Source organism: Nyctibius grandis, chromosome 5 (assembly GCF_013368605.1).
Source record: "Nyctibius grandis isolate bNycGra1 chromosome 5, bNycGra1.pri, whole genome shotgun sequence".
Classification (NCBI taxonomy): Eukaryota; Metazoa; Chordata; class Aves; order Nyctibiiformes; family Nyctibiidae; genus Nyctibius; species Nyctibius grandis.
The window spans coordinates 24,373,957-24,398,709 of record NC_090662.1 but is presented as its reverse complement, the minus strand read 5'-3'; the positions used below and the strand labels follow the sequence as shown (position 1 = coordinate 24,398,709).

Sequence of the window (24,753 nt, the reverse complement as noted above, 5' to 3'; positions counted from 1 at the left end):
TAAAAAAAGTGTGGAGTAGGGAGAGGGAGTTTCCTAAGCCTTTCACACCTTGGCGTGGCAGAGGTGGGGAGGGAAGGAGGAGGGAGAAGTTAGTGCCAACGCAATCACATCTTTTATCTCAAGAACTATTTTCAGCAAGGTATGCTGATCTTGTTTTCCATCCTCCCACGCTTTGGATAGAAGTTTCAGGAAAACTGTATCCTTCCTTTGCTGCTCTAACAGGGGTTTCAATACCAGGGGACCACCGACCTTTCAGGCAGACTAGTGGTTTGACTCACCGCAGAAGAAATTAAGGTATGTCAGTTCAAATAGGAAGCTGATTTACTGTGAATTGTCAGAAAAATCTCTCTGCTTCCTACACTGGTGTTGCAGGCTTTAACCACTGTGTGCTGAGGGAAATACTGCTTGTCGAATACAGGTTTCCCATGGATGAGAAAGGTTTTTAACACTGCAGCATGTTACAAACAAGTGGGCTTGCAGTGGTGGAGCGGTAGCACCCTGAACTGCTCTATAACCCAGGGAGCAGGGCGTGGGATGGAAACAGGGTGAGAGCAAATACTCCTCCAGACCAGAGCAGCATCCCCTCCACAGAGGTCCCGCGCTTGCTTGTGCAGGTCGCTGGCAACACAGGCAGCTGCCAGCCCCGGCTGCAGGGTGGCTCTCTGACCGTCTCCTGCTGCACATCTCCATCCTTTAAAACCCCTGCTGCCCTCCCAGCGAGCCAGGTCTGTCCTGTCAGCACCAACATGGCACACCGTGGTGAGGAGGAGGAGCAGGAGGCCTCCCGGTGTCACTGCCACCCTGCGCCGCCCCCCAGACAGGGCATGGGGCACTTCCCAGCCTTTCGTGGAGCCAGTTTCAGCGGCTTTAATTACATCTGCGGTTTGGATTGCTTTGCTTGGCCATTAAAATCCATTTCACAAAGAGTAGTATTGAAGCGAGCAAGGAATATTTGTGGCGGCTGTGGATTTCCTCCAGGCCTACAGGAAGAGTAAATTAGTTACTGAAAACTTGACAGTTTGTCCTGAATACTTAACTCTTTCCTCTCTGGAAGCTGCCTTTTCACAGGCAAGTGACTTTAAAAGGAAATAATATGCTCGATGCCTTCCCGCCTGCTCCCCGCTCTTTACGGTAGGGCTGTAATTGCAAAACCAGCCAGGAGTGACTTGTTTGAAGAGGAAGTGTGGGAACTTCCTTAATAAATATTGCCTTTCCCTTCGTGTGGATCCAAACACGGTTTCCTCCACTGGTGGAAAAAAAAAAGTGCTTGAACTGAACAACAAGCACTTTTTCCCGTAGCTCGTGCCCCATGTAAACATGAAAGAGGTCTCTTGAAAAAAAAAAAAAAAAAGAACAGGTTGTTAGCCAGGGAAGGACTGAAGTTGGTTGGACCATCAGATCAGTGGGGTGTTTGGCTGTTCTCTGTCGATGCCAGTGGCTGCGGACATGGGCGTCCTCTGCTCGGGAGTGCTGGGCAAGTTAAGGTCCCATGGAGGGGGGTAAAATCAGTGTTTGCAGAGCCGGCGATTGCAGAACCCGCTGTGGCTTGCTCTGCAAGATAGGGCAGTATCAGCCTGAGCCCAGCTCCATTCCAGTTTGGAATGGTTTCTTTATTTAAAAAAAAAAACAACATAGGTATCTTTTCTAGTGAAGTAGAAACAATAAACCTGCACCCTTCCCCCAGCCTAGAAATACCTTTGAATTATTTGCAGAAGAGGGCTTCGCCCACCAGAAGAGCAGCTACACCCAGGGAAGTGTCTGTGCTCAGCAGCAGCAGGTAGGTTAAGCTCACAGAGCAAGGAGCAAGTTTTAACCTGACAGGCAAAGCTCTGCTGGACTGTTGTGCTTTTTGGGGTTTGGTTTTGTTTTTTTTTTTAAGAAAAAAGGGCACAGTATCAGAGTGTATGGGCTCCTTGGGTGTGCAGGCAGCCAGCTGGCCTGGGTTGCTAACATAAATCGGTGCAGATGATGGGAATCAAGGCAGGGGGTCCGGTTCCCAGCTCTGAAGGATTCCAGATTAGGAAGACAGCTCACAGAGGAAGGAAGGGGGGTGAGGGGGGATCAGACTGATTCCCTGAGAGGCACTAAAGACGAGAAGAGCCCTTCTGCCTGATTTGAAGGAGGGAAGTGTTCTTATATTGCTGATAATTAGGCAGAGTTGCCTTGTTCCTTGGTTTTGATGGACAAATGAGACATCCCTGGTATTTAAACTCAGATTGCTGTGATGCTTTCTGATCTGCCCAGCAAGAGGCACAGCCAGGCCACTGTTGTATTAGAGAGAAGGTTCCCATTTTTACACATTTCTTAGTGGGGAAGATGAAATTTCACTCAAGCTTCAAACCAGGTTTTGCAGTGGTTCCTTTTTGCACTTTTAGAAACAAACTAAAGAAGCAAAATTTGCAGTGCAATGGGCTATCCTGGCAAAAATCAGTCGCAATCAAAGGAGACGCCCAAAACTTCACGGATCCTTCTATCTGGGCTCTGGCAAGCCTTGCCTGGCTCGCCATGCCAGGAGTCCTCACAGCATCTCATACTCTGCTCCAGAGGAATTGGCGTCCCAGTGGGGGTTGAAAAAGGAGTAGAAAGTGAACCTTAGGTGATTTATAATTTTTAAATCAAAATTAAAAATAAAGCTCTTGGCTCCCCACTCCAGTTTGCTCTCTGTTCCTCCTGCACTTCCTTCTCTGTTCAATGCCTTGCAAATGCATTTAAAGCTCTACAGTGTGCAGGATAAGCTCTCCACCCTTTTATGCTTTTCCTCTTGTTTTCCACACCATCCTTTGCTGCTATCTCCTTGTGTTACTTACTCTCTCACATCCATGTCACATTCCCCATTTAACGATCTTTTCTCCTTTTTACCTTCCTGTACTTAGCATTTTTTCCTCTCCTTTTTCACACTCCCACTGTCTTGCCTACTCCTTTTTCCAATAAGGCAGGCTGCATTCTGTAATTTAGGGAGTAAACCTTCGAATTCTTGCACAAGTACTCCCACTGACTACGTGATGAAGAGACTGCAGGACTGGGCCGTGGCTTGGCAGATGTATGGGGAAAGGTAGTGAAGCCAATTTTAAAGCAGTCTTAATTACCTTGGTGGTTTGGATCGCTTTGGTTGACTATTAAACTGCATATTTCTAAGGCAAGGCGTGCACCAATGGCATTGTATAAATAATAAAGAATTTCAAGAGCTTGATATGAAAGACTTTATAGAGGTAATATATTACTTCCAGTCGAGAGAAATGAAGGGCACTTTAAAATCAGTTTTACTAGCAGGCTGTGTTAAAAAAAACCCTTCTTTTTCTTTTTGTTTAACCTCCTGTGCAAGCCTGGGCATGTTTGAGGCTCCCAGGATCCAATTTCACGTGGTATCCTATTTCAAATCCAGGACAGAGCAGATCGATCGAAAATCAGTGCTCTCAGAAATAAAACTGCCTGTGGAATGCCTTCAACGACATGAAGATGAAAGGGGGAACATAATATAGCAGATACTGAATTTCTTTTTTGAGGCAGGAGGCTCTGAAGCAGTGTCCTTGGATGTCGCACAGTTTACCTTGATTGAACAGTAATGGTCGTAGGACAATTTTCGTGAATTTTTGTGTTCTTCAGTTGGCAGTTAACAGCTGTGTTTTGTGAAGTGGGGGTGGTTGGTGTTGCTGGGGTTATTTTAAGCCAAAGCAGCAGCTGTAGAATATTTTATGGTGAGCGCAGAGCTACCTATAAGTCTGCACATCGCCAGAATAACACGAGATTCCTAACAATTCTTGTCAGTGAAATACTTATTGGTATTTTGAAATGAATGATTGAGCTACTTCAGTACTTTGAAAACTGCTGGTGAATGCAAACTAGTGTAACTGTTCTGTGTTTATACTGGTTTTTACAGACAGCACAAATATAGATGGCAGTCTGCTGCATTTTCCAATATACCTGTCTCTGCCCCTTCTCTTCCTTGGCCCTCAGAAGCCAAAGGAGAAGGAGGGCGGGGGGAAGATTATCTGAGGATTGAAAACAGAGGGAAACAGCAATATAATTTTAGGACTTTGAAGGAATAGGAAAGTGGAGGGAAAACTGAGCTTGTGAGATTTTGGGTAATTTTGTATTTTGCGTAATTTAAAAATTTGGCTGTGCCAGTATTATGTTGAATTCCTGGAAAACAAAGAGTAAACTCGGTTGTGCTGTGTAGCGGTGGTCTCTCTCCTGTCACCTGTGCTAGATGATGCTCGTGACGTGGGGAGCATCTTGCATTGCAGGGGGACCACCGGGCTGCACAAACAGGCTCCTTGCATGGAGGCAGCATGTCCCGGCAGCTGCCTTGGCCCCGTTTGCTGTCAGAGCAAGGGAGGAGGCTTTGGAGAAGAATTTAGTGTCACATGCTGGAAAAAGTGTCATCTAAAGCCAGGCAAAAGAGAAATAGTAAGCACAAAGAGCGTTTGAATTTATTTTACACTCTGCCCCTTGAACAATAAAGGCTTGTCTGTTTGGGACCTTGAGCATGGTGTCCTCTTCAAAGGTAGATACATATAAATGTATTTTAACTGAGCAAGGCTAAATAAACTGTCTCATTAAAGTGGAAGTGCGAGTGGTTCCTGGCTTTGCACTAGAGTGTGTTGGTTGCTCCTGTGGCCTTTTCCTGTGTGAATACACACATACGCATTCAGGGCAGCAATTCTGGCCTTGGGGGAACTCTCACTTCAGGGGCCATAGGATTTCACCTTTGGTCTCCAAAGTAGCATGTGTTTTGTAAACTACTTGATGATTAACCTTCAGCTAGAATGTAAGTGGCAAGTGTTTACTTAATAGTCAGAGGCTGAGTTCCTGCTTGCAGGCAGCCTTTATTACTTGGGAAGCTGCGTGAGTTAGAAATGAAAGATCTGCCTCAGGAACTTTTTGAGAAGTCCATTCTGGTCTCCTGACAGATGTGGAGAAAGCAAAGTGCTTGATGAAAAGGCTAGTAAGGTGGCTGTTGAAAGTCTGCATGTGGTCATCTTAAGGGCTGAAAAGACCTTGCTAAGCTACTAAAGAGAGGTTTTTTTACTGTCTATGTTTATGCAGAGTATATCAGAGTAAAGACACTGATGAGTTTTTCACTAACTTCTGAACCTTTTTTAGCCAGAGGACACAAAATTAAGATGTTATTCCATTCCGTAATGAGGATATTGACTTTAACAAATGAGGCTCCTAACATGAGCACCTGGGATGCCTCTTCAGCCAACAGTAAGAGGAAGAAATGCAGTTTCCATTGCCTTCTGGAAGAGCCTTCTTTCTTCCTTTGACTGTACTGCATACAGAGAAACTGCCAGGTTTGATGAGACACCTACACCAGCAGCATGTGTAAATGTCCTGTACTGCGATATAAGTTACTTCTCACGGGATTCATTTTGAAACAATTGGCAAAATGGCATTTGAAAAGTCATGGGCACAGGCTGTACTGTTTATGATTTTGAATTTATCACCTTAACTCCCTGGAAGTCAAGTTGGAGATAAAAAATAAATAAACAGAGATATCTCTAATGTGTATTAGTTCACCTAACACATAAAAAAATTCTGATCTTCTCTGACGTATACGGCGTTGAGCTTGTTGCATAGACTAGCAAGAGTCACTGCAGGTGTGCTTAAACTAAACACAGCCTGGAGTTCACTTTAACATCAGATTTATAAAGTTTCATTTTTATGACAAAAAAAAAGTACAACCACTACTGTGTCAAAAGTCTGCCTCTCCTATTTACTATTTCAGCATTCACAGGTAACTAATACAGTTAAAATTACTGTGTAGCATGGCTTTTATGGTATGAGTTTAGGACAGCAGAGTTATTTGCAACCGAAAAATCCATGAGTAAGTTACGCTGATCATCCCAAGTGTGTGCAAATAAAATTCCTTATATTACAGCTCCCTGTCAGGCGTCTTGTTCATGCTTCATAGTTAAGGATCTTTCTAAAATATCTTTTTCTGCACAGGCTTAAAACTTATGGATGTCATTTCTTGGTATCCTTCCTCTTGTATAGTTACCAAGCTAAATATGCTGTCAGAAGATGAGGAAGTGAGGTTTAAGTTTTTTGAAATAGCTTTTAAGAAATTTGGGTTGCTTCGCTATTGCTTTGCGTTGGATTAAAACCTTGTGCCAAGTGGCCAGGCAGCTTGATGAGTATGAATAAGCATTTGGTGCTGGCTCAGCACCATGCTGGTTAGAGAGCAGCCCTGTTGCCTTATGTGAGTGACAAGGCAGGGAACAATTTTGCCCAGTATCAACTGTAAGTTTTGATAAATGACGATCTGAAGAGGCCGGAAAAAGTGCCATTCTCCACTCCTCCACTGATACTTGCTTCAATTCTCGCCCTAATATGCAAGATGCTGGACCTCAATCTGTTGGCAGTTCATGGGGTAGTGTTCCTGCTGTTTGATCTTTGCAGTGAAATACTGTTGAAAAAGCAGGTAGGATTTCTAGACTGGTCAGAAGGGACAGCAGAGAAAGAAGTGGTTAGTATGTTTAATTCTGTAGTTAAGATATCTCTCTGGAAAAGTCTGTGAAGAGATACGGTATTTAGTCTCAGACTAAAATGAAGGATATTCAGAAAGGGTAATGGAGCACAAATTATTTGGTTTCAGTTTTGGGTTATACTGGTCTTTGTTCTTATAGTTGATCTGTAAAACTCAGATTTTGGTCTGAGACTTTTAAATTTTAAGAATGGAAAACTCCAGCATGTGTGGTTTTTTCCTTTTTTTCCCCCCCCTTTTTCTTTTTGCCCTGCAAACTACAGGAAGAACAAAATGAAAGGGCTGAGCAAAAGCAGTTGTTCTTTTGAGGTATATCCAGCAATATTAAACACTTCCATTATTATTTTAGTATTCTGTTAATTTTTGCACAGGGTTTGTCAAAGTCTTTTCATAGGGCATAAAATTGAGGCCAAAAGGCTGTGGGATTTACAGGAAATCAAAGGACAAAAACCAGTTTACTCAGTATTAGATTTAATTGTATTGAAGGTAGAGCTATGTTGAGCAGCTTCAAGATGAGGATACTAAGCCCGAGGTAGCCAAGCAGAGGAGACAGCAAGGAAGTCAGTAATAAAACTCTGGAGCTCATGTGCTAGATGTGGAGCAGGTGTCTCTGAGGTTAAGGAGGTGGAGAGGGCAGAATGGAGATGACCAAGAGTGACGTAAGCTGGAGAGATGAAGGTGAGGGGAGATACAGCATTGACCAGATATTGGAGTGTAGTAGTGAGATATAGAGTTAATTAGAGATGTAAATACACTGCAATGTTTAGAGTCTTAAGCTGACATTTGATATCACCCTGAAGTTTTTAATAGGAAGTTCTATATCCTGTTTCCGTATGGACATGATCTCAGTGTTGTAACGTAGCCTTCCCAACACTGAAATGTGAAGATCTATCTGTTTTCAAAATTAAGCTCAAAAAAGCAGTATGTAGTGTTATCCTGCGTGCTCCGTCCTATCGAGTGCACTGTGCCTGTTAGCTCAACAGCCAGATAAAAGTTCCATGGGTGTATAGAAGCCTGTAAGAAAAGTATCTGCTCCATATGTTACATATAGCTGAATGCTCAGGGGAATAAGGTCTGTGACTGGGAACCGGATAGTACAACTTTCTATCCCTGACCCAGTGCCTGCCCTTTCTAACAAACAAACAAAAGCCTCCCTCAAAGAAATGTGGTTTATGATCTGTTTTTAGCTCTAGAAGCAAACAAAAAAAAAGCACTCAATATGTTCTTACTCCTACTTATAGCAGTGTCAGCTTTAGGCGCCGCAGGACAAGCACCACACTTTGTTCTTTGCAGCTTTCAGAAGCCACGATCCCCCCAGCAGCTGCAGTGCCGGGGCAGCTCATTGTCCACTTGAAAAATTTTGCACTTGGACCTAACTGATCGGCTTGAGTTTATCATCTTTTTGAAATGATGGTATCTGAGACATTCACCCTAAATACAGAGACACAGCTGCCTGATGGGGGAGAGGGCACTTGCAGAATGGGAAGGTTGTTTACAATTGACCTGTCTCTACTGGGTTATTGACCTATCCTGATGGTCTTAACTGCATGACACATCCATGGTGGTCTTCATCCTTTTGTCCTAAAGGAATATTTTGATATGAAAGGCAGAAATTGTGTCATGTGAAAAGACGGGAGCAGTTTAGTGCATTCAGATTGGGGTGGGGCAGGACAAGAGCTGAATGTAGCCTAATGGCAGTAAACTCCCTGCTGTCCTCTGCGGGTTATGGAGGGGAGAGGGAGTCTCCTCAAAAAGCAGCTCAGGGAAGATTGATTTGTCCTCCAGAAGGCACATCCTCCATGGAGAGCTCTCTTTCCTGAGCCAGTGGAGAGAGAAGAAACAGGAAGATCAACCTTGTTAGACTGAAGTTAGCTTGTGTGAGCATCCCCATGCCCTGTGCTTGCTCTGTTTGTACTCATGGTTTCTATCAGCTTTAAAGAACAACTCCCGTATGTCATCTAAGTACTTTTGACTTCAGGTCAGTCTGCAAGAGCCTCCAGCTGTCAGAGGACCTGTGATAGCGATGTGTATTTTAGTTCCTTTAGTTCAAGCAGTCTGTTTTGTCTCATCAGCTGGACAAACCCATACCATGAAAGACCAGTTCCTTGTGGTGTTCCAGTGTAAGGTACTGAAAAAGAGCTGTTGTGCTACGAGCAGGAGGTAAAAGGAAAAAACAAACCCAAACAAAACCAGGAAGCCTTGCGGCAGATGGTACCACCTGTGTCCTTCTAAACCTAGCCAAAGCAGTGTGCCATTTGAGCAGAGAAACCTGGAAAATCTGATGACTCAGTCTGAATAAATAGGGAGACAGTGAGTGAGATTTCTGGCTCATGTCCCAAGCTCTTATGAAAAAGGCTTCCCATTTTATAACACAGAAAATTGAGTACAGTTTGGTGGCATCATTCTCTGGCACAGCTGATAACCAACTACAGACTAAAATGCCTGGTGTACCCATGTGAGAACTGACACATAAGTAGTCTGATGACTCTCTGCCAGTTCCTGGGTTATGGTTGAACCTGTTTTTCTAGTAAATAAATTTGTGTTGTTATTAGCAGGGAACATACCTTTATTATTCAGGGTATAACTGGCTGGACTCAACAGTCAGAGCTCACAGCATTCGATTCCTTTTCCAGACTCAGCCAAATAGTGATTTCCAGGCACTTCAGTTGTTGCATCTGCAACGCTGAGATGTGAACCAACTGTGCAAGATGTGCCTAAGTTACTGTTCAGCAATGTTTGCAATAATGCTCTAAAGGAGAGAAACACGGATGTATAAAGGGAACTCCTCAGCAGGATGGAGTCTTGTTTCCTTGCTGACTACCTCCACCTCCTTCCTTCTTGGCTGTTGACAATATCATGATCTTTCACATCCCTTTGCACTTCCTTTTCCTTCTGTATTTCCTTTTCCTTTATGCTTAAGTTGCACCAGATCTGTTTTTCCCTTTGTCAGTAAGACATAGAAAGAAATCTGCCCTTTCCCTTGGTTCTAAAGTCTAAAACTTTTGTCTGTCTCTCTTGGGTTGGCTGCTTTACTTACACTACCCTCCTGCAACTTCCCTCAGTCCCAGTCCAAGCCTACACTCTCCAGTTAGTCTGTGTCATGCGGCTGTGGCCTATATATCTCACCCATCTCTTCTCCCATGTCCTTTATCTCACAATTTTGCTGAGTATCCATGTTCATCCTCCACCCAGTGAGGGTGCAGGCTCCTTCAGACGGCTTTTCCCTGGGATCTTGTGTGGTGCTGAGCCATTTATATTGTCAGGAGGCTCCAGGAAGAGATGAATGTGCGTAGTCTTAAAGAATGTGTTACCATGGCAACTAGATACGGGGAATGCAAACAAGAAATTAAATCTCATCAAACATTAACAAAATAAACTTGGTTTAGTACTGGGCAGCCTCAAGGAACACGAAGGGAACAACACAGTCCTGCTGATGTTTGTGTCCTACCTCCCCAGGGAGCTGGTGTTAGGCAAGTCTCAAAGTCAGGTTCAGCTGAGATGAGATGTCTTTGGAGACAAGGTGGTGGATTTTGCTGGGTGTTTGGGTCTCTCTCCCCAGGGAACTGCCGTGTCATGATCTTTTAGTGTGTGCATCAGTATTTGATGCAAACTGTTTGAGTGGGCATCGTGTGCTGTACTAAAAAGTAACTGAGAAATACCTGTGTGTAAGAAACAGGTTGGGGCATTCAGCGCTCACTACATCTATTGACAGGGATATTTTTTCAAGGTCAGTTGTCATCTTCACATTAATGTTGAACAATCTGCATGAACCCTTTTTAATCACTTTTTGGCATATACAGTGATGTTAAATGATATCAGATGGTATTATATCCTTCCCTAGAGGGACAGACACTGTTTCTCTTCCATTCTTAAATGTTTTGATCGTGGGAGGTGCTGACTACTGCTATTGATAAAAGCATGTTCAAGCTCTAGCTGGAGGAGTGCCAAATCATACAATAACACATCTGTAATGCCAGGCATTCTTTCTGGTAATATATCAGTTGAGCTCTCAGTTCTTTAGTAATTAGTTGTACATCTGTGAGCAACTGTCCATCTGATTTATTATCCGAACAGCTATTGAAATACAGAACATTGCCTCATTTAGCCTTAGGATTGAACGTTATGGTGTGCTAAAGTTGTGTTTAAAATGTAATAAAATTGACGATATATAAACAAATTAGAAGTTTATGGAACACTATAGACGATCTTAAATCAGTATTTTAAAGTTCATAAATTTAGGGTGATTGAGCATAGCTTAGTGCATGTGAATATATTTTTAATCACTGCCTTCTTTTATTTAGTAAGAAGATTAAACACTGTTCTGGAGAATAACTTGACTGTAGTGAAGAAGACTTAGTGGAAAAGTGAATGTAAGTATTTCACAGTATGTGTCAATTATTTATGTTTGGAAGCCATTGACATTGATGATATTATAGATCATGCTAAACTGGCGGCCTAATTTACCAAAAAAACCACTTTCATTATGGCGAGAATGCCCGATCTGATCATTGTGCATGTGAGGAATAAAATGTCTATTACATGTTTTTCAGTATGGGTCTGTAGGCTATACATACCTAAGTGCTTTTAATGGGGCCACATGCTATTAGTTATTTGCATGCTTATGAACTGTTTGCAGGAAAAATGTCAACATGAAGTTGTTACTAAGTGTCCTTAAAAGGAAAAAAAAAGACCTGCTGCTCCCTGTATAAGTACCCGTGGGGATCCTTAAATTCTGTAATGTCGACATATTTTCCATTTCCAAAAGCATTTAGTCTAACTTGGAATAATGCAGCCACTATAACGTATTTTTCTGTATACTTTCCCCAAAGATGTGAGTTTGTAGTAGAAGAAGATTGCACTGTGGATTGGCAATTCAATTTAGAGTGAAATACAGCGGCTGCAAGTTCCAAGCTAAGTGCATCATTGCTCACTTGAGGTCAGTTTTTCAAACCTGGAGTCAATAGTTCTCTAACAATAAGAGCTTTGGTTTATTTTCTAGACCCTTTTGAAACTGTTGCTTTGCTGGTGAATACCCCATTATTTTTCTTAAAGTAATTGCTTTCCCTAGCTGTATTTCACAGTAATGTGAACTCCCTATCTGTGTGCATGCACATGTGTATATGTATATACATATTTGTGTGTGAAGCAAAGCCGTATATCTGCCAATCATACCCCAGGAGGCTTTGAGTGGCTCTGGTGTGCAGGGTAGTGATAGTCGTGAACTTCTGGCTGCTACGGATTCCTTCCAGTATTTTTTCATGTCACGTTTTTCCCACGATCTCACCTTCCATTTCCCAGAGCCTGCCTAGTGAGTTCGGAAGCGGTCAACTAAGCCTCTCTAAATGTTGGATAAAGTACAGAATTCATGACTTAGATGTCAAATAGGATGATGATCGTGTCTTAAATGTCTAACAAACTGGGATAGTTTTAATTTTAGCCTTTGGGCTTTTATAAGCTTGTCTTCTAAAGTTACTAACTGACCAATAGTACTGAAACAGTGTGAGATACTGCAGGAACATCGCGAAGTGCTGTCTGGTTTATATAGAGTTGTCTACTGATATGGCGTTGCTTGAAATGAAGATCATCAGATTTGACAACATTGTACCTAAGCTATAGATTTACAGACAAGGCTGTACATTGACTCTCTACATTACTGGTATCTGGCCCAGTTTGAAACCTATATAGGCTTATTAGATATAAAATCACATCCTTAAAACCTTCCTGTGTGTAATTAACAACACAAAACAAGGTTTGAAGGCATTTTCTGGGACCAGTCACTTTTGTTGCTTCAGGGTCCTAAAAGTACGTCCTGAGTGACCTTGTTCAGGCCAGTGGCAGTTCTTGAACAATTCTGTGTGTGTGTGATGAGCTTGTACATGTAAAAGTGTTTCTTGAGTTGCTTTCACATAATTCTCACTGACTAGATCTTCAACTGTTTCTCCTGGAAAACTTGAGAAGAGGTACTGTTACCTTCAGTTCCCATTTTTTATGAAATAAACAGAATATTTGGGGTTTTGTTTGTTTGTAGTTTTTTAAGTGCCTGTTTAGCAGGAGAGCGCCACTGGACTGAAGTATGGGTTGAATTGTAAAAGATATCTGCCCAGTTAAAATGTCGTTTCATATATGTATGTATGTGAAAACAAATAAAAGACATGAAGCAGAGCTGTATTTCGGGAAGTTGAGTAGCAGACTATTGACAACATGATTATTAGCTGGTCATGGAACTGACAGAGGATTAAACACATCCTTGTAGAGAGACAGATACTAGCACTTTGTGCTTGATGTAAAAATAAATATGATCCCCAATAGATGTTATTTTTCTGATATTTAAATTTTGTGTATGTGTAGACTGAGCTCCTAAATTGAAACCTTCTTGATTTGGCTCTTGCAGCTATCTCACATTGAAATTATAGATTTATCCTTCTAAACTTGAATAATTTTCAAAAATGATGTGGCCTTACGTTGGCTGGGATTTTTTCAGTAACACCAAATAAAGTCATTTATGTGTAGAGGAGAAGACACGTTTTCATATCTGCTTTTGGCTTTGTATCATGGAAGTGGCTATGGAGATATTCTCATATAAAAAGTCAGCAGAGCCCAAAAGAGGGAACAAAGCATTTAGGGGGAGCCAAGAGGAGCAGTGGCTTTACCTGCAGTCACTCACAAACCAGAGGCAGAGCCCTGAAACTATGAAATCCAGCACCTTCTCTTACAGTCATCCTTTTTGATGTGTAGCACATTCAGATATATTTATTAAAATTTTTTGGTTTAGTCAAAATTCAAAATTAAATCTGAAACTTAGGTTTGAAGTGCATTATAATGGTGTGGTAGAATAGCTGGGAGGATTTTGGTTTTGGTTACCCATAAAACCAGAAAGTGGAATATACTTGCAGAAACTTCCTCTTCCTCATTGTTTTCCAACAGACTTCTGGACTGACCTTTCATAGACCTGAAAGCCAAAGTTGAGATCCAATGAAATGTTGGTTTGCTGTGTTTCTTCACCTGGTGAAGAGGAGAGAGATGAGGAGAGTGATTTTTTTTTTCCCCTCCCTTAAAAAAAAAAAATAGGGAAAGGCTGGGAAAAATGTAAAATGGACTGGAGGGGATGATAAGCTGCTGATTGTATTGCATTAGCTGATGATACATCAAAATAATCTTGAGGCAGTGACTGCAAGGAGAAGGGCAGGGGAGTGGTAGGGAATCAGGAGCAGGCACTATCAAGTAGAGCACAGGCAGGAAGGTGCATGAGGTGCGGGGGAAGAACACCCAGCCCTAGTTAGATACCAAAATTAGGTTCTTGCTGCTCATCTTGTGATCTGAGATCCCTGGAACAAGTTCTTAATGTAGCATTGAGAGTTTTTTTCACTGCTCTCAACAGTATTTCTTATGTAAAATGTGTGCACTGTCACCGTAAATAGCCTGGTTCAAACACCTTTGTGAAGGGTGAGGACCATGCCATGTCATGTGCTGTCTCTGAGCTCTGCTTGTTGGTAGGCAGGTTCTTTCTGGAAAGTCTATGGGGATGCTTTTTAGACTTCTAGGATTATAAAGTAGTTGCTCAAAAACAGTCCCCCTCCCAAAAATGTCCACCTTAGTTTCAGGATCCAGCTGTGAATTGTAAAATTAGTTGTTGTTTATAAGAACTTGTCTCCTATATCTATGCTATAAATAATTCTCAGCAGCCTTTGGATAGCATGGTAAATAAGGCATAGAGCCACACTGGATAATGAGGAGAAAAATAAATATTGAAGAGTTGCTTAGCATTCAAGGACTGCTTCTTCTGAGCTCAAGATCAGAGCATCCCAGCAGGTAGGAAGTCAAGGAAGGGTACCAGGAGACCTGCATGGTTAAACAGGGAACTGCTGGGCAAACTCAAGTGGAAGACGAGGGTGTACAGATCATGGAAGGAGGGGCTGGCCACTTGGGAGGAATATAAGTCTGTTGTCAGAGGATGTAGGGAGGCAACTAGGAAAGCTAAGGCCTCCTTGGAATTAAACCTTGCAAGAGAGGTCAAGGACAACGGAAAGGGCTTCTTCAAATACATTGCAGGTAAAGCCAACACTAGAGGCAATGTAGGCCCACTGATGAATGAGGTGGGGGCCCTGGAGACAGAGGATAAAAAGAAGGCAGAGTTCCTGAATGCCTTCTTTGCCTCTGTCTATACTGCTGGAGGCTGTCCTGAGGAGCCCCGGACCCCTGAGGCCCCAGAAGAAGTCAGGATAGAGGAGGAATCTGTCTTGGTAGATGAGGGCTGGGTCAGGGACCAATTAAGCAACCTGGACGTCCATAAATCCATGGGCCCTGATGGGATGCACCCGCGGGTGCTGAGGGAGCTGGCGGAAGTCATTGCTAGGCCACTCTCCATCATCTTTGCTAAGTCGTGGGCAACGGGAGAGGTGCCTGAGGACTGGAGGGAAGCGAATGTCACTCCAGTCTTCAAAAAGGGCAAGAAGGAGGACCCGGGTAACTATAGACCGGTCAGCCTCACCTCCATCCCCGGAAAGGTGATGGAACAACTTGTTCTTGGTGCTGTCTCTAGACACATCAAGGACAGGGGGATCATTAGGGGCACTCAGCATGGCTTCACCAAGGGAAAGTCATGCTTAACCAACTTGATAGCCTTTTATGAGGACGTAACCCAGTGGATAGATGATGGTAAAGCTGTGGATGTGGTCTATCTTGATTTCAGTAAGGCGTTTGACACGGTCTCCCACAGCATCCTCGCAGCTAAACTGAAGAAGTGTGGTCTGGATGATCGGGTAGTGAGGTGGATTGTGAACTGGCTGAAGGAAAGAAGCCAGAGAATGGTGGTCAATGGGACAGAGTCCAGTTGGAGGTCTGTGTCTAGCGGAGTCCCTCAAGGGTCGGTACTGGGACCAGTACTATTCAATATATTCATTAATGACTTGGATGAGGGAATAGAGTGCACTGTCAGCAAGTTCGCTGATGACACAAAACTGGGAGGAGTGGCTGACGCGCTGGAAGGCTGCGCAGCCATTCAGAGAGACCTGGACAGGCTGGAGAGTTGGGCGGGGAGAAATTTAATGAACTATAACAAGGGCAAGTGTAGAGTCCTGCATCTGGGCAAGAACAACCCCATGTACCAGTACAAGTTGGGGGCAGAGCTGTTGGAGACCAGCGTAGGGGAAAGGGACCTGGGGGTCCTAGTGGACAACAGGATGACCATGAGCCAGCAGTGTGCCCTTGTGGCCAAGAAGGCCAATGGCATCCTGGGGTGTATTAGAAGGGGTGTGGTTAGCAGGTCAAGAGAGGTTCTCCTCCCCCTCTACTCTGCCCTGGTGAGGCCGCATCTAGAATATTGTGTCCAGTTCTGGGCCCCTCAGTTCAAGAAAGACAGGGAACTGCTAGAGAGAGTCCAGCGCAGAGCCACGAAGATGATTAAGGGAGTGGAACATCTCCCTTATGAGGAGAGGCTGAGGGAGCTGGGTCTCTTTAGCTTAGAGAAGAGGAGACTGAGGGGTGACCTCATTAATGTTTATAAATATGTAAAGGGCAAGTGTCATGAGGATGGAGCCAGGCTCTTCTCAGTGACATCCCTTGACAGGACAAGGGGCAATGGGTGCAAGCTGGAACACAGGAGGTTCCACATAAATATGAGGAAAAACTTCTTTACGGTGAGGGTGACCGAACACTGGAACAGGCTGCCCAGAGAGGTTGTGGAGTCTCCTTCTCTGGAGACATTCAAAACCTGCCTGGACGCGTTCCTGTGTGATATGGTCTAGGCAATCCTGCTCCGGCAGGGGGATTGGACTAGATGATCTTTCGAGGTCCCTTCCAATCCCGAACATTCTGTGATTCTGTGATTCTGTCCTAGTTCATTAAGTAATGTCTGCGCTGTGCATGAAATGAGGCAGAGGAACAGGGGAAAAAGTCTCCCATCATGGACACTATCATGAAGGATTCGCATAAGGAACTTTAATTCTCATGTTTTCTAGATATGACGGTCAATCAGACTTGAGTCCACAGAATCACCTCTAAGACTCATCTCTAGATCCATAGGACTTAAGTCACTGAAAGATCGGATAACATTCGTTCAATATCTTCTGCTTGTCTTGGGTAGCGCGTGAGAATGAGACATGGGCTTTGCAAAATGTTCTCACAGAATTTCTGCTGCCGTCACCCTGAGACCCTAAAGGGCGTTCGGGGGGACTACACAGGGGTTGCATCTATCTTCATGCTTGTTCTTTCTGGCGTCTCTTCCAGTACCTGTCCCCCCGTATTTTCTTCTTTCCCTTTGGCCCTGTGTTGCCTGGCTGACAGTAAGGAAAACCCTGCAGCTCCAGGAGAGATGATGTATCTGCACTACCAGCACGAGTAGCCTGTGACACCAGGTCAGGCTGTAAGCACCAGCAGTAACAACCACAGGAAAGCCTTGCATAACGATCTCTCTGGGGTGTGCAGAGCAGCTTATTTGGAGATTTATGCTGCTGTTTTCCCATATGCTATCAAGTACAATCTTTTATTTCCCTCTAATCTGGGTTTATATTCACTGGGCCATGTAAAGGCCAAATGTCATACCTTTGCTGCTAGATCTTTGCAACAAGAGTGCCCATGGTGAAAGTCCTGCCCTTATTATCGAGTACGGAGTGGCTGGGAGAGAGCTGGCTCCGCAGGCAAGCTTGGGCTCTCTGTCTTTCTCTGGCAGCAGCCTACATGGGTGACCTGTCTAACAAAAGCATCTTGCAGCTTTGGACGTGTTTCACATCACTGGCTACAGATGAAACTGTAATAGAGTTTTGCCCATACGCTGGCAACTTTTCCTCTATGGAGAAATGAGGCCACGCTTTACCAGCAGATGCCGTACTTGAATATCTGCAATGTGTTATGATCTTCTCATACTTCACTTTGAGACCTGCCTTGTAAAAAATACTAGTAGGTTAGTTATAAAAAGGTGGGGTTTTGGGGGGTGGGGGTGTCCTTTCTCCCTACATTGAGTAATATTTGACCTCAGTCTACAGGTCTGGCTACAAGACCCACAGGAGAGAAGATTCTTGCAACAAAACACAGCTTTTTATTTAGAGGTATCCATTCATCTTCCTTGAAACACAGATCTGCATGTCAGTCTTTCTCATATTTGTCTCCATTTAGCCCGCACCCAGGGCTAAAGAATAACCAGTTGTTTTATCACCCAAGACCCCTCCCCAGCTGAGAAAGGGAATTGGGAAAAGGAGGGAGACTCATGGGTTAAAATTTAAACAGATTTAACAAAATAAGAAAACCAATATCAATACTAATACAAAAGACACAGAGTTAGGCTTAGCCCATAGAGTGGTGGCAAGTTCCTACAGGGATCACAACCATTGAGAAGAGAGGAGAAAGACAAAGAGGGAGGAAGAAGAGAGCAGAGTAAAGAGCCCCCCATCCCCAGCAAGCTTTCCCATTTATAGTGAACCTGACGTTAATGATACAGAACACACCTGTGGGCCAGCCTGGGTCAGCTGCCCTGGCTTTCACTGCTAATGGCCTTGATCACCACACCACAGCTGGCGAGAAACTGAAACAAAATGCAACAGAAAAGTGATTCTATAAATTTTATCCCCACAAAACCAGGACAATATTTCTCTGAAATAATCTCCTGGGGAAGACATAGAAAGACAAATAGAAGATTCTTTACCATTTTAGGAGAGGGGTGGGAACAAATTCAACTTCAAAATACTAGCTATTTTGAATGCAAAATGATCCTTCCTTAATTAATACTTGGCAAAGCATTTTAAAGATCAAAGTGTCAATATTAGCTAATTCTCATGACACACCTGTCAGGTAAGTAAAAATTGTATCCATTTATAGCCCAGGAAGCTGAAATACTAACATCAGCATTTCCACAGTTGCTACCTAGTTAATTTACTGAAATAACTAGTCTAATTCTCAGAGGTTCTGCATATTCTTAGTCGTCCTAAATTATACTTGAGCTCGAGAGTATTCGCACGTCTGAAACTGAGTGCAAGTATTTTGGTACAGAAACGTGGGTGTGGCAGCTGAACCTGAGGCATCCGCACTTAAGGCTTTTTCCAAACTTAAGCATCCTTAAAAAGTTTAGAACTGGAACTTGCATGCTGTCGATTCCCAAGATGGACTCGGGCTCCTGCACTGCCCACCTCTCATAGCTTAAGGCAAAGGGTTGTTTCTCAGTGGAGCTGCAAAAAGTATGAGGTATAGATGGGCTTGGGAGGGTCAGTCTTCAGAGATTTTTTTTTGCAGGAAGGTGTGTATAGAAGGAGCATTTAGAGAGGGAGAGGGTGCTTGAAGTCAGAGGAAAAATGGTGTGCGATGGCAGTTAAGTTTTCTACCTCCTGCTGTTGCTTCCATTAGAGATTCAGGTTACCTTGTTATTTCTGTCATGGCTCTTTCTCCTTTTGTTACAGCATCAGCAGAGTGGTATAAGTGGGCTGGAGGACAAATTTTCTGCTGCCCTGTTGAGCAACGACTGAAAAGGAGAGGGGATTTTGAACAAGTGCTGTCTCCCCTTCAGTATGCAGTGCAACTTGTTTCCAAGTGGTGTTTCAGATGGAGCAGTGGTGGTTTTCAAGTGCCTCGCTTTGTCTGTGCAAACAGGTTACAAAAACCTGTTTGCTCCATTCAGCATGGCAATGCCCAGCCCTGAATACAGCACAAAACTTAAGCATGGCGTCACTCTGTTCTAGTCTGTTCTCCCTCTTGCAGGTGGCAACGGACAAAACCCCAGCCAAAGGCCGTCGATGGGTTGGCACTTAAAGGAGGGGAAAGCCTAGGCTACAAAAAGGGGTCTCGAGGGATTGAACAGCCTGGAGCAGGCGTGCATGGCTGAATTAGGAATTGGAATTGTTTGCCTTTCAAATTCAGAGAACTTGTTTGCTGTCTTGGCCCTGCTCAAAGTGAATAAGTGCTACTGCTAATAACAAAGCCCAAAACAGAGGAGCAGTGAAGGATTAAAGCCAGAAAATGATGACTCACCCTCCCGTTTCCCCCTCCCCAGTTTCAGTCCCCACTAAACCACTTTACCTCACCAAAGCCCTGGTGGCTTTTTGTTTATAAATAATCATGTGTTTGAAATGTTAAAATGTGTAGGCAGGGAATAAAAGGGTATGTGATGCTACAGCATTGAAACAGTGCAGACCTCTGCAAGGGAATTGTGAAGGAAAATTAAAACATAGTTATTTTTGGCAAGGGCTGCTGCATCCTGGGGAGATCAAGAGAAAGCAAAAAGCGGTCTACCCAAGCCTAGCGAAACCAAGTAGAAAAGCTGGGTGCAGTAAAATAGGGCTTCACATCAGTTCTTTGTCCTACTAAAGTCGAATTTGAAGCTTTGGGGTTATCTCAGTTTTGGGGGGATGCAGGGAGGAGATTCACTGAGAAATTTCTGTCGAAGGTACCAACCTAAACTGTCTTCCCTTTCCTCCTCTAAAGGTTGATGAATACAAGTGTTTGGTTATCACCCACGTTGTAACAGTTTTCTTCCTTCTCCTAACCTGTGGTCGGACTGAGAGGCGGGTGGACACCTGTAACAGTCTCAACTCAGCTTGTCAGCCCACAGGAGTTTACAGAATAAGCAGGATGTGATGCCTGTTTGGGGTAATATTCTGTATTCTCACAGAAGTGAGAATATTGGCACCAGGTTTCTTGTTGTGTCTGACAACGAAAATTGAGACTTGTCCCCACTTAGAAAAAGAAATGCATTACGGACTTAGAGGGAACTGTTGCAAATCAGTTGTCAGCAGTGACTCTAGCATTGATTCTGGAGTTTGAGTATTATTTTAGTGTCATTTTCGGATGCTGCATTAGCTTTGTCTCCATAAACCTTTGATTCCTGGCCAAAGTGAGCCCTTTCATGGGACTGCCAATGTTGGAGTTGGTGAAATCAGCCTCCTCATCCCTCTTCTTTTTAATTTTAGGCAAGAGAACGATACCAGTGTGAACAGGCACAGAGAAGAGCATTGTTCTGCTGCTTTTCTTCCTCATGATCTTGCTGCTGTTGCCTGCTTGTTGGTACAGGGGAAGCCTCTGAATGCTGTGTCTGTAGCAACTGTGCAATTACGACTAAATGAACAATTTTAGGAGGCCCCATTCGCTTGAGATCTGATTAATTTTTGAGACATCCCCGAGCCTACAGAATCCAGGGAGCGGGGCTTTGGGGGTCCCCTTGAGGGAGGCAGAGCAGTGCCACCCCCCTCACCCCGGCTGCCCCACAGATCCCTTTGCCCCACAAGCTGGAGCAGTGGCCCAGGCTGCTCCCAGCTCCCTCCACAGGATTTTCAGACCAGAGCTGGGCTTCTGCAAAAGCCCGTTTGAACCCTTCATGCTGCTGATCCCCCCGGGTTTGGGGTGTTACGGGTCTCTTCATAGCTAGCAGCCTGAGTGCTGTGTGCAGGAGAACTTCTGCTCCGTTCCTGCCCTGCATCCTCTTGCTTTGTGATAGCAATGATGTTGTTTAAGCAATTGTCTTAAGTGAACTGGTATGTTCACTTTGCTAAATGGAAACGGTTTGCATTAATGTGTTGATTTGTATGGAATACGCCACCTCCGCTGCTCTTAACCTTTGCTGTTCCTTTTGTGCTAGCAAATGTGAACAAAAGCCCAGGGCTCTCAGGGTGTTACTGTTTTAATACTGTTTATATGAATCTGTTTATAAGCCCTGCTTTTGTTCTTGTTTTGTTTTTCTCCCTGCTTTAATGCATTTAAAAGTATTAGTTGAGAAAAGTCTCCGTGATAATCTTTAGTTCAATTAATGTTATATTTAATTAAAGGATTTGACAAGGATAAAAGTAAGAATTAAATACTTGTCTGCTTAATAATTTTTTTAGGGCTAAATTCAAGGCAAGCCTCAGCCTTATTTGATTCAGTTAATGCAGTACATGCAAAAGGCATTATATTTAAAAATAGCTGTTCCTTTGGTCTTCTAGTGTCCTGTTAACTGCAGCACTCAATTTGATCAAGCACAGTGTCATGAAGTAATGTCAAGATGTAAAAATATCTAGTTTTTAGGTATGACATTTCTTATTATCAGTCAGTAAGCCAATGACTTCGTAAACAAAAGTCTTCCAGGGATGCACAAAATACAGTCTTGTTTATCCTTGCTGGTTTTCCTTAAAATTACATCAGTTTGATTTGTGACTAGTTAAAGGAATTGTATTAAATTACAGTTCCTGGAAACTTCTGAGTTTGTGAAACATTGCACCTCTCGTGTTCATACACAGGCAGTGTTTTCTTTAATATGTGTCTGGAAAATTTCCAGACAACTGAGGGGACCTGCCACGGTCTTCTTTGAAGCTAGACCTATGTTTTCAAAAAGTGTGGTTTTTAGACCACCACCTTTTTTTTTTTTTTTTTTTTTTTTTGAACCTGGAGGAAGAATGATGGTGCTTGTTGCGCTGAGGAGGCAGGTGTGCATGGCTTTGGGAGCTCTGGCTGGTTATTTTTCATACCTAAACACAGAGCTGTGTTTATTTCTAAAAAAAAGAAAACATATTTTTTCCCCCTCCCGTGGAAATGATAACTTCACAAATCATAGTACCCGTTACAGGGATTTATACTCTGACACCCTCTTCTTACCTTCCTTTCTTGAGCCATTTTCTGCCAAGATCCTCTTACTGCATGTCAGAGAAGTCCTGAGAACACCGCAAGGGATGCCAGGGACCCTCACTAAGACCCAGAAAGCTGGGTCACAGTTTTGACTTTGGCATCTTCTGCATCAGTTCCACATCCAAAAATCTCCACCATAGGCCACTGGCCATTTGACTCTTTAGGGTGTTCATAGAGGGAAAAAAAGGGTCACAATGCTGTTTCCATTGTAGGAAGCAGAAATGTATAGTAGAGTTAATGTCAGGGTGGTGGTGGAGATTTGTGAAACCCTTTAGCTCTTCTTACAGCCAGCTTGAGCTATATCATTCTGTACAGGACAAACTTATCTGGGCTAGTTAGGTCTCTGCTCTGCAGTGGCACTGATTGCCAGTGGTGCATCAGAAGTATCCAGAAATGGAATGACTAGAGAGGTCTGCTTGGTCGCAAAGCCAAGCCAAGGAGATTCTGTTCGAAGGCCAGGATGGTGCTAGGAAGGAGAGGTGTGTGTGGTCGGTAACCCAGGGATGAGCTGATTCGTTGCATTCCCAGGTTTTTCATACACTGGGTGAACTCAAATCAGGCCATCCATCCATATGTGAATCCTTCAGTTGATTGATGTGAAAGATAATTGGACAGCATTTGTTTATAGCAGTCCAAGCTGCAGGATACAGATTTTATCTGGTGTATAAATATTTGTGGTGCTACCCTGGGTTTGCTTTGCAGGATGTGTATGATTCCTTCTTGAGCTGCGACACATGGGAACATTCTACCTGTTTGCATGATTACAGATGTTGCCTAAAGGAGCTCTGTGCAAAGGAGTTATCTGTCCTAAAGGAGGTATATGTGAGCAAAGGTTTTACAGCGGGGGGGCAAGCTATGCGGAGAGAAACTGTTCTTTGAAAATATGTCTTTGAAGTATATATAGGACCAGGAGGAAAAGAACAAGTAAATGACATAGACGGGAAATGGAAACAAAAAACTAAAGAAAGGAAGATGTTCCAAATACATCTATTTTGCATGACTTGAGCAAAATTGAATATGCTAACATTATTGTAAGCAAATGCGGTACCCTGAAAATAGTTGTCTTCTACAAAAGCAGGCATTTATTCTCATGAAAGAATAATGATCAGAGATAACATCCGTTCCCAGCAAGCCTGTCTGTTGTCTTTGACAAGGTGAGGGGTAGCGTTTCTTTCTCCAATTGCAGGAAACCTACTGAAGGTGTTTTACTTAAATTGTGTCAGGACATGTTTATACAGTCACTTTATTGGGTACCAGCCCATGCTGTTGCTGAACAAGGTTGTTTGGTTCTCCCATCTCCCCTAGCTGCTTGTTACTGCTACTTCCATGGGTGCAACCAAACCTCAAGCCTAAGCAAAAGCTGAAAACTAACCTGGCCAGGAGCTGAAAAATGGGTAGTTCCTGCTGGAGCAGCTCCATGAGTGTCTTCTCACCACCTCTTGCATGCCAGTACCAACCCAAAGCAGACTTTCCTTTCAGAGCAAGGGACTACTGTGCTTAGAGGCAACATAGATTCTCTCTAGTGGTGAACTAGGTATCAGCTGATCTGCCCAGATGTTAGGCAAAGTATAACATTTACCCAAGATCTTTCTTTGAAATGAACGGCAGGACAACCTGTGGAGAGCAGGGCAAGCTGCTTGCTGTCAGATTCACTAGATAAAACTGAAAATCTGACCTTGTTGGACAGTAGAGGAAAAAGAAGGTGTCCCAAGTGAGGTATTAGGCATGCTGTGATCTTCCTCATGCGTCTGTTAAGCAGCTGACAGGAGCCTTGCCTGTGACTCCAGTTGCTGAATAACTGGCCAGGAAAGGGAAGAGAAGGGGGGGGGCACATTTGATGTTTTGCAAAACATGATTTTGAGGGAAGCATCTCTGCAGTGATGCTTTTTGTCTTGTTCTGCGAGCTCCTTTACTGAAGTTGAACTACATATATTTTCTTCGGCACTAATCTAATGTTCTTGGCTAAGGTAAATATCTGGCAGCCCCTGTGTAGTTAGTTCGTCCCCATGCTTTAAAGATTTGCGGTATCCTTGTAAAGTATTGTCATACAAGTAGTGGGTGGTAGAGTGCATGCTGTTACAGTATGGGAAGTAGAGCCTTTTAAGTATATTCCCTAAGCAGAAGCACATTACAGCATACAGCTATGTTTTCTGGAAGTGGTTGGAATTGCACTGAGGTCTCAATTTCCCATTCACCAGCCTTGGAAAAGGCATAAGCATCTAAGAGATGGAAATTACTACAAATTGATCTCATAAGTGCAAATTTTATTAAAATTCTTGTCTGTCAGTGTATAAGTGATCTTGATAAATTAGATTACCAAATGATTTTGTTCACTACAAGTTTTGCATATTTCACCCATAATGAAAGCAAATAATATCTAAATAAAGACTAAGTTAAGCTGTTAAATGCTGCTTCCGGGAGTAATCAGACATTTTCTGGCTTGTGCTTTGATTTGAAGGCTGTCTGTCAGCCTTCCATCTTCATTCGTGGTAAATAAAACCTCTTCCCTGAAGGGATCAAGGTATGAGCATCTAAGAACCATAATATTATGCCTACCACAATCAGTGATTTTGTAGGGGTCTTGTTAAAGTTCAAGTTCTTCCCCTGCAATAGAGCGGAAATAGCAATATATGCTGGAAATAAATTGGTCACTGTTAAAGGGGATCAAGAAAGCTTAAAATACAGGGAGG

The 24,753-nt window shown here is 43.3% G+C and overlaps 1 protein-coding gene across 1 annotated transcript in view; it reads left to right on the top strand.

Annotated features, from left to right (window-relative positions):
- Positions 1-24,753, top strand: part of PLXNB2 (plexin B2) — a 261,270-nt gene that overhangs the window by 132,262 nt on the left and 104,255 nt on the right. The window contains 1 exon segment of the mRNA XM_068400929.1: positions 10,789-10,857. Within this exon segment, the coding sequence (XP_068257030.1) occupies positions 10,856-10,857 (2 nt within the window). The 5' untranslated portion in view covers positions 10,789-10,855.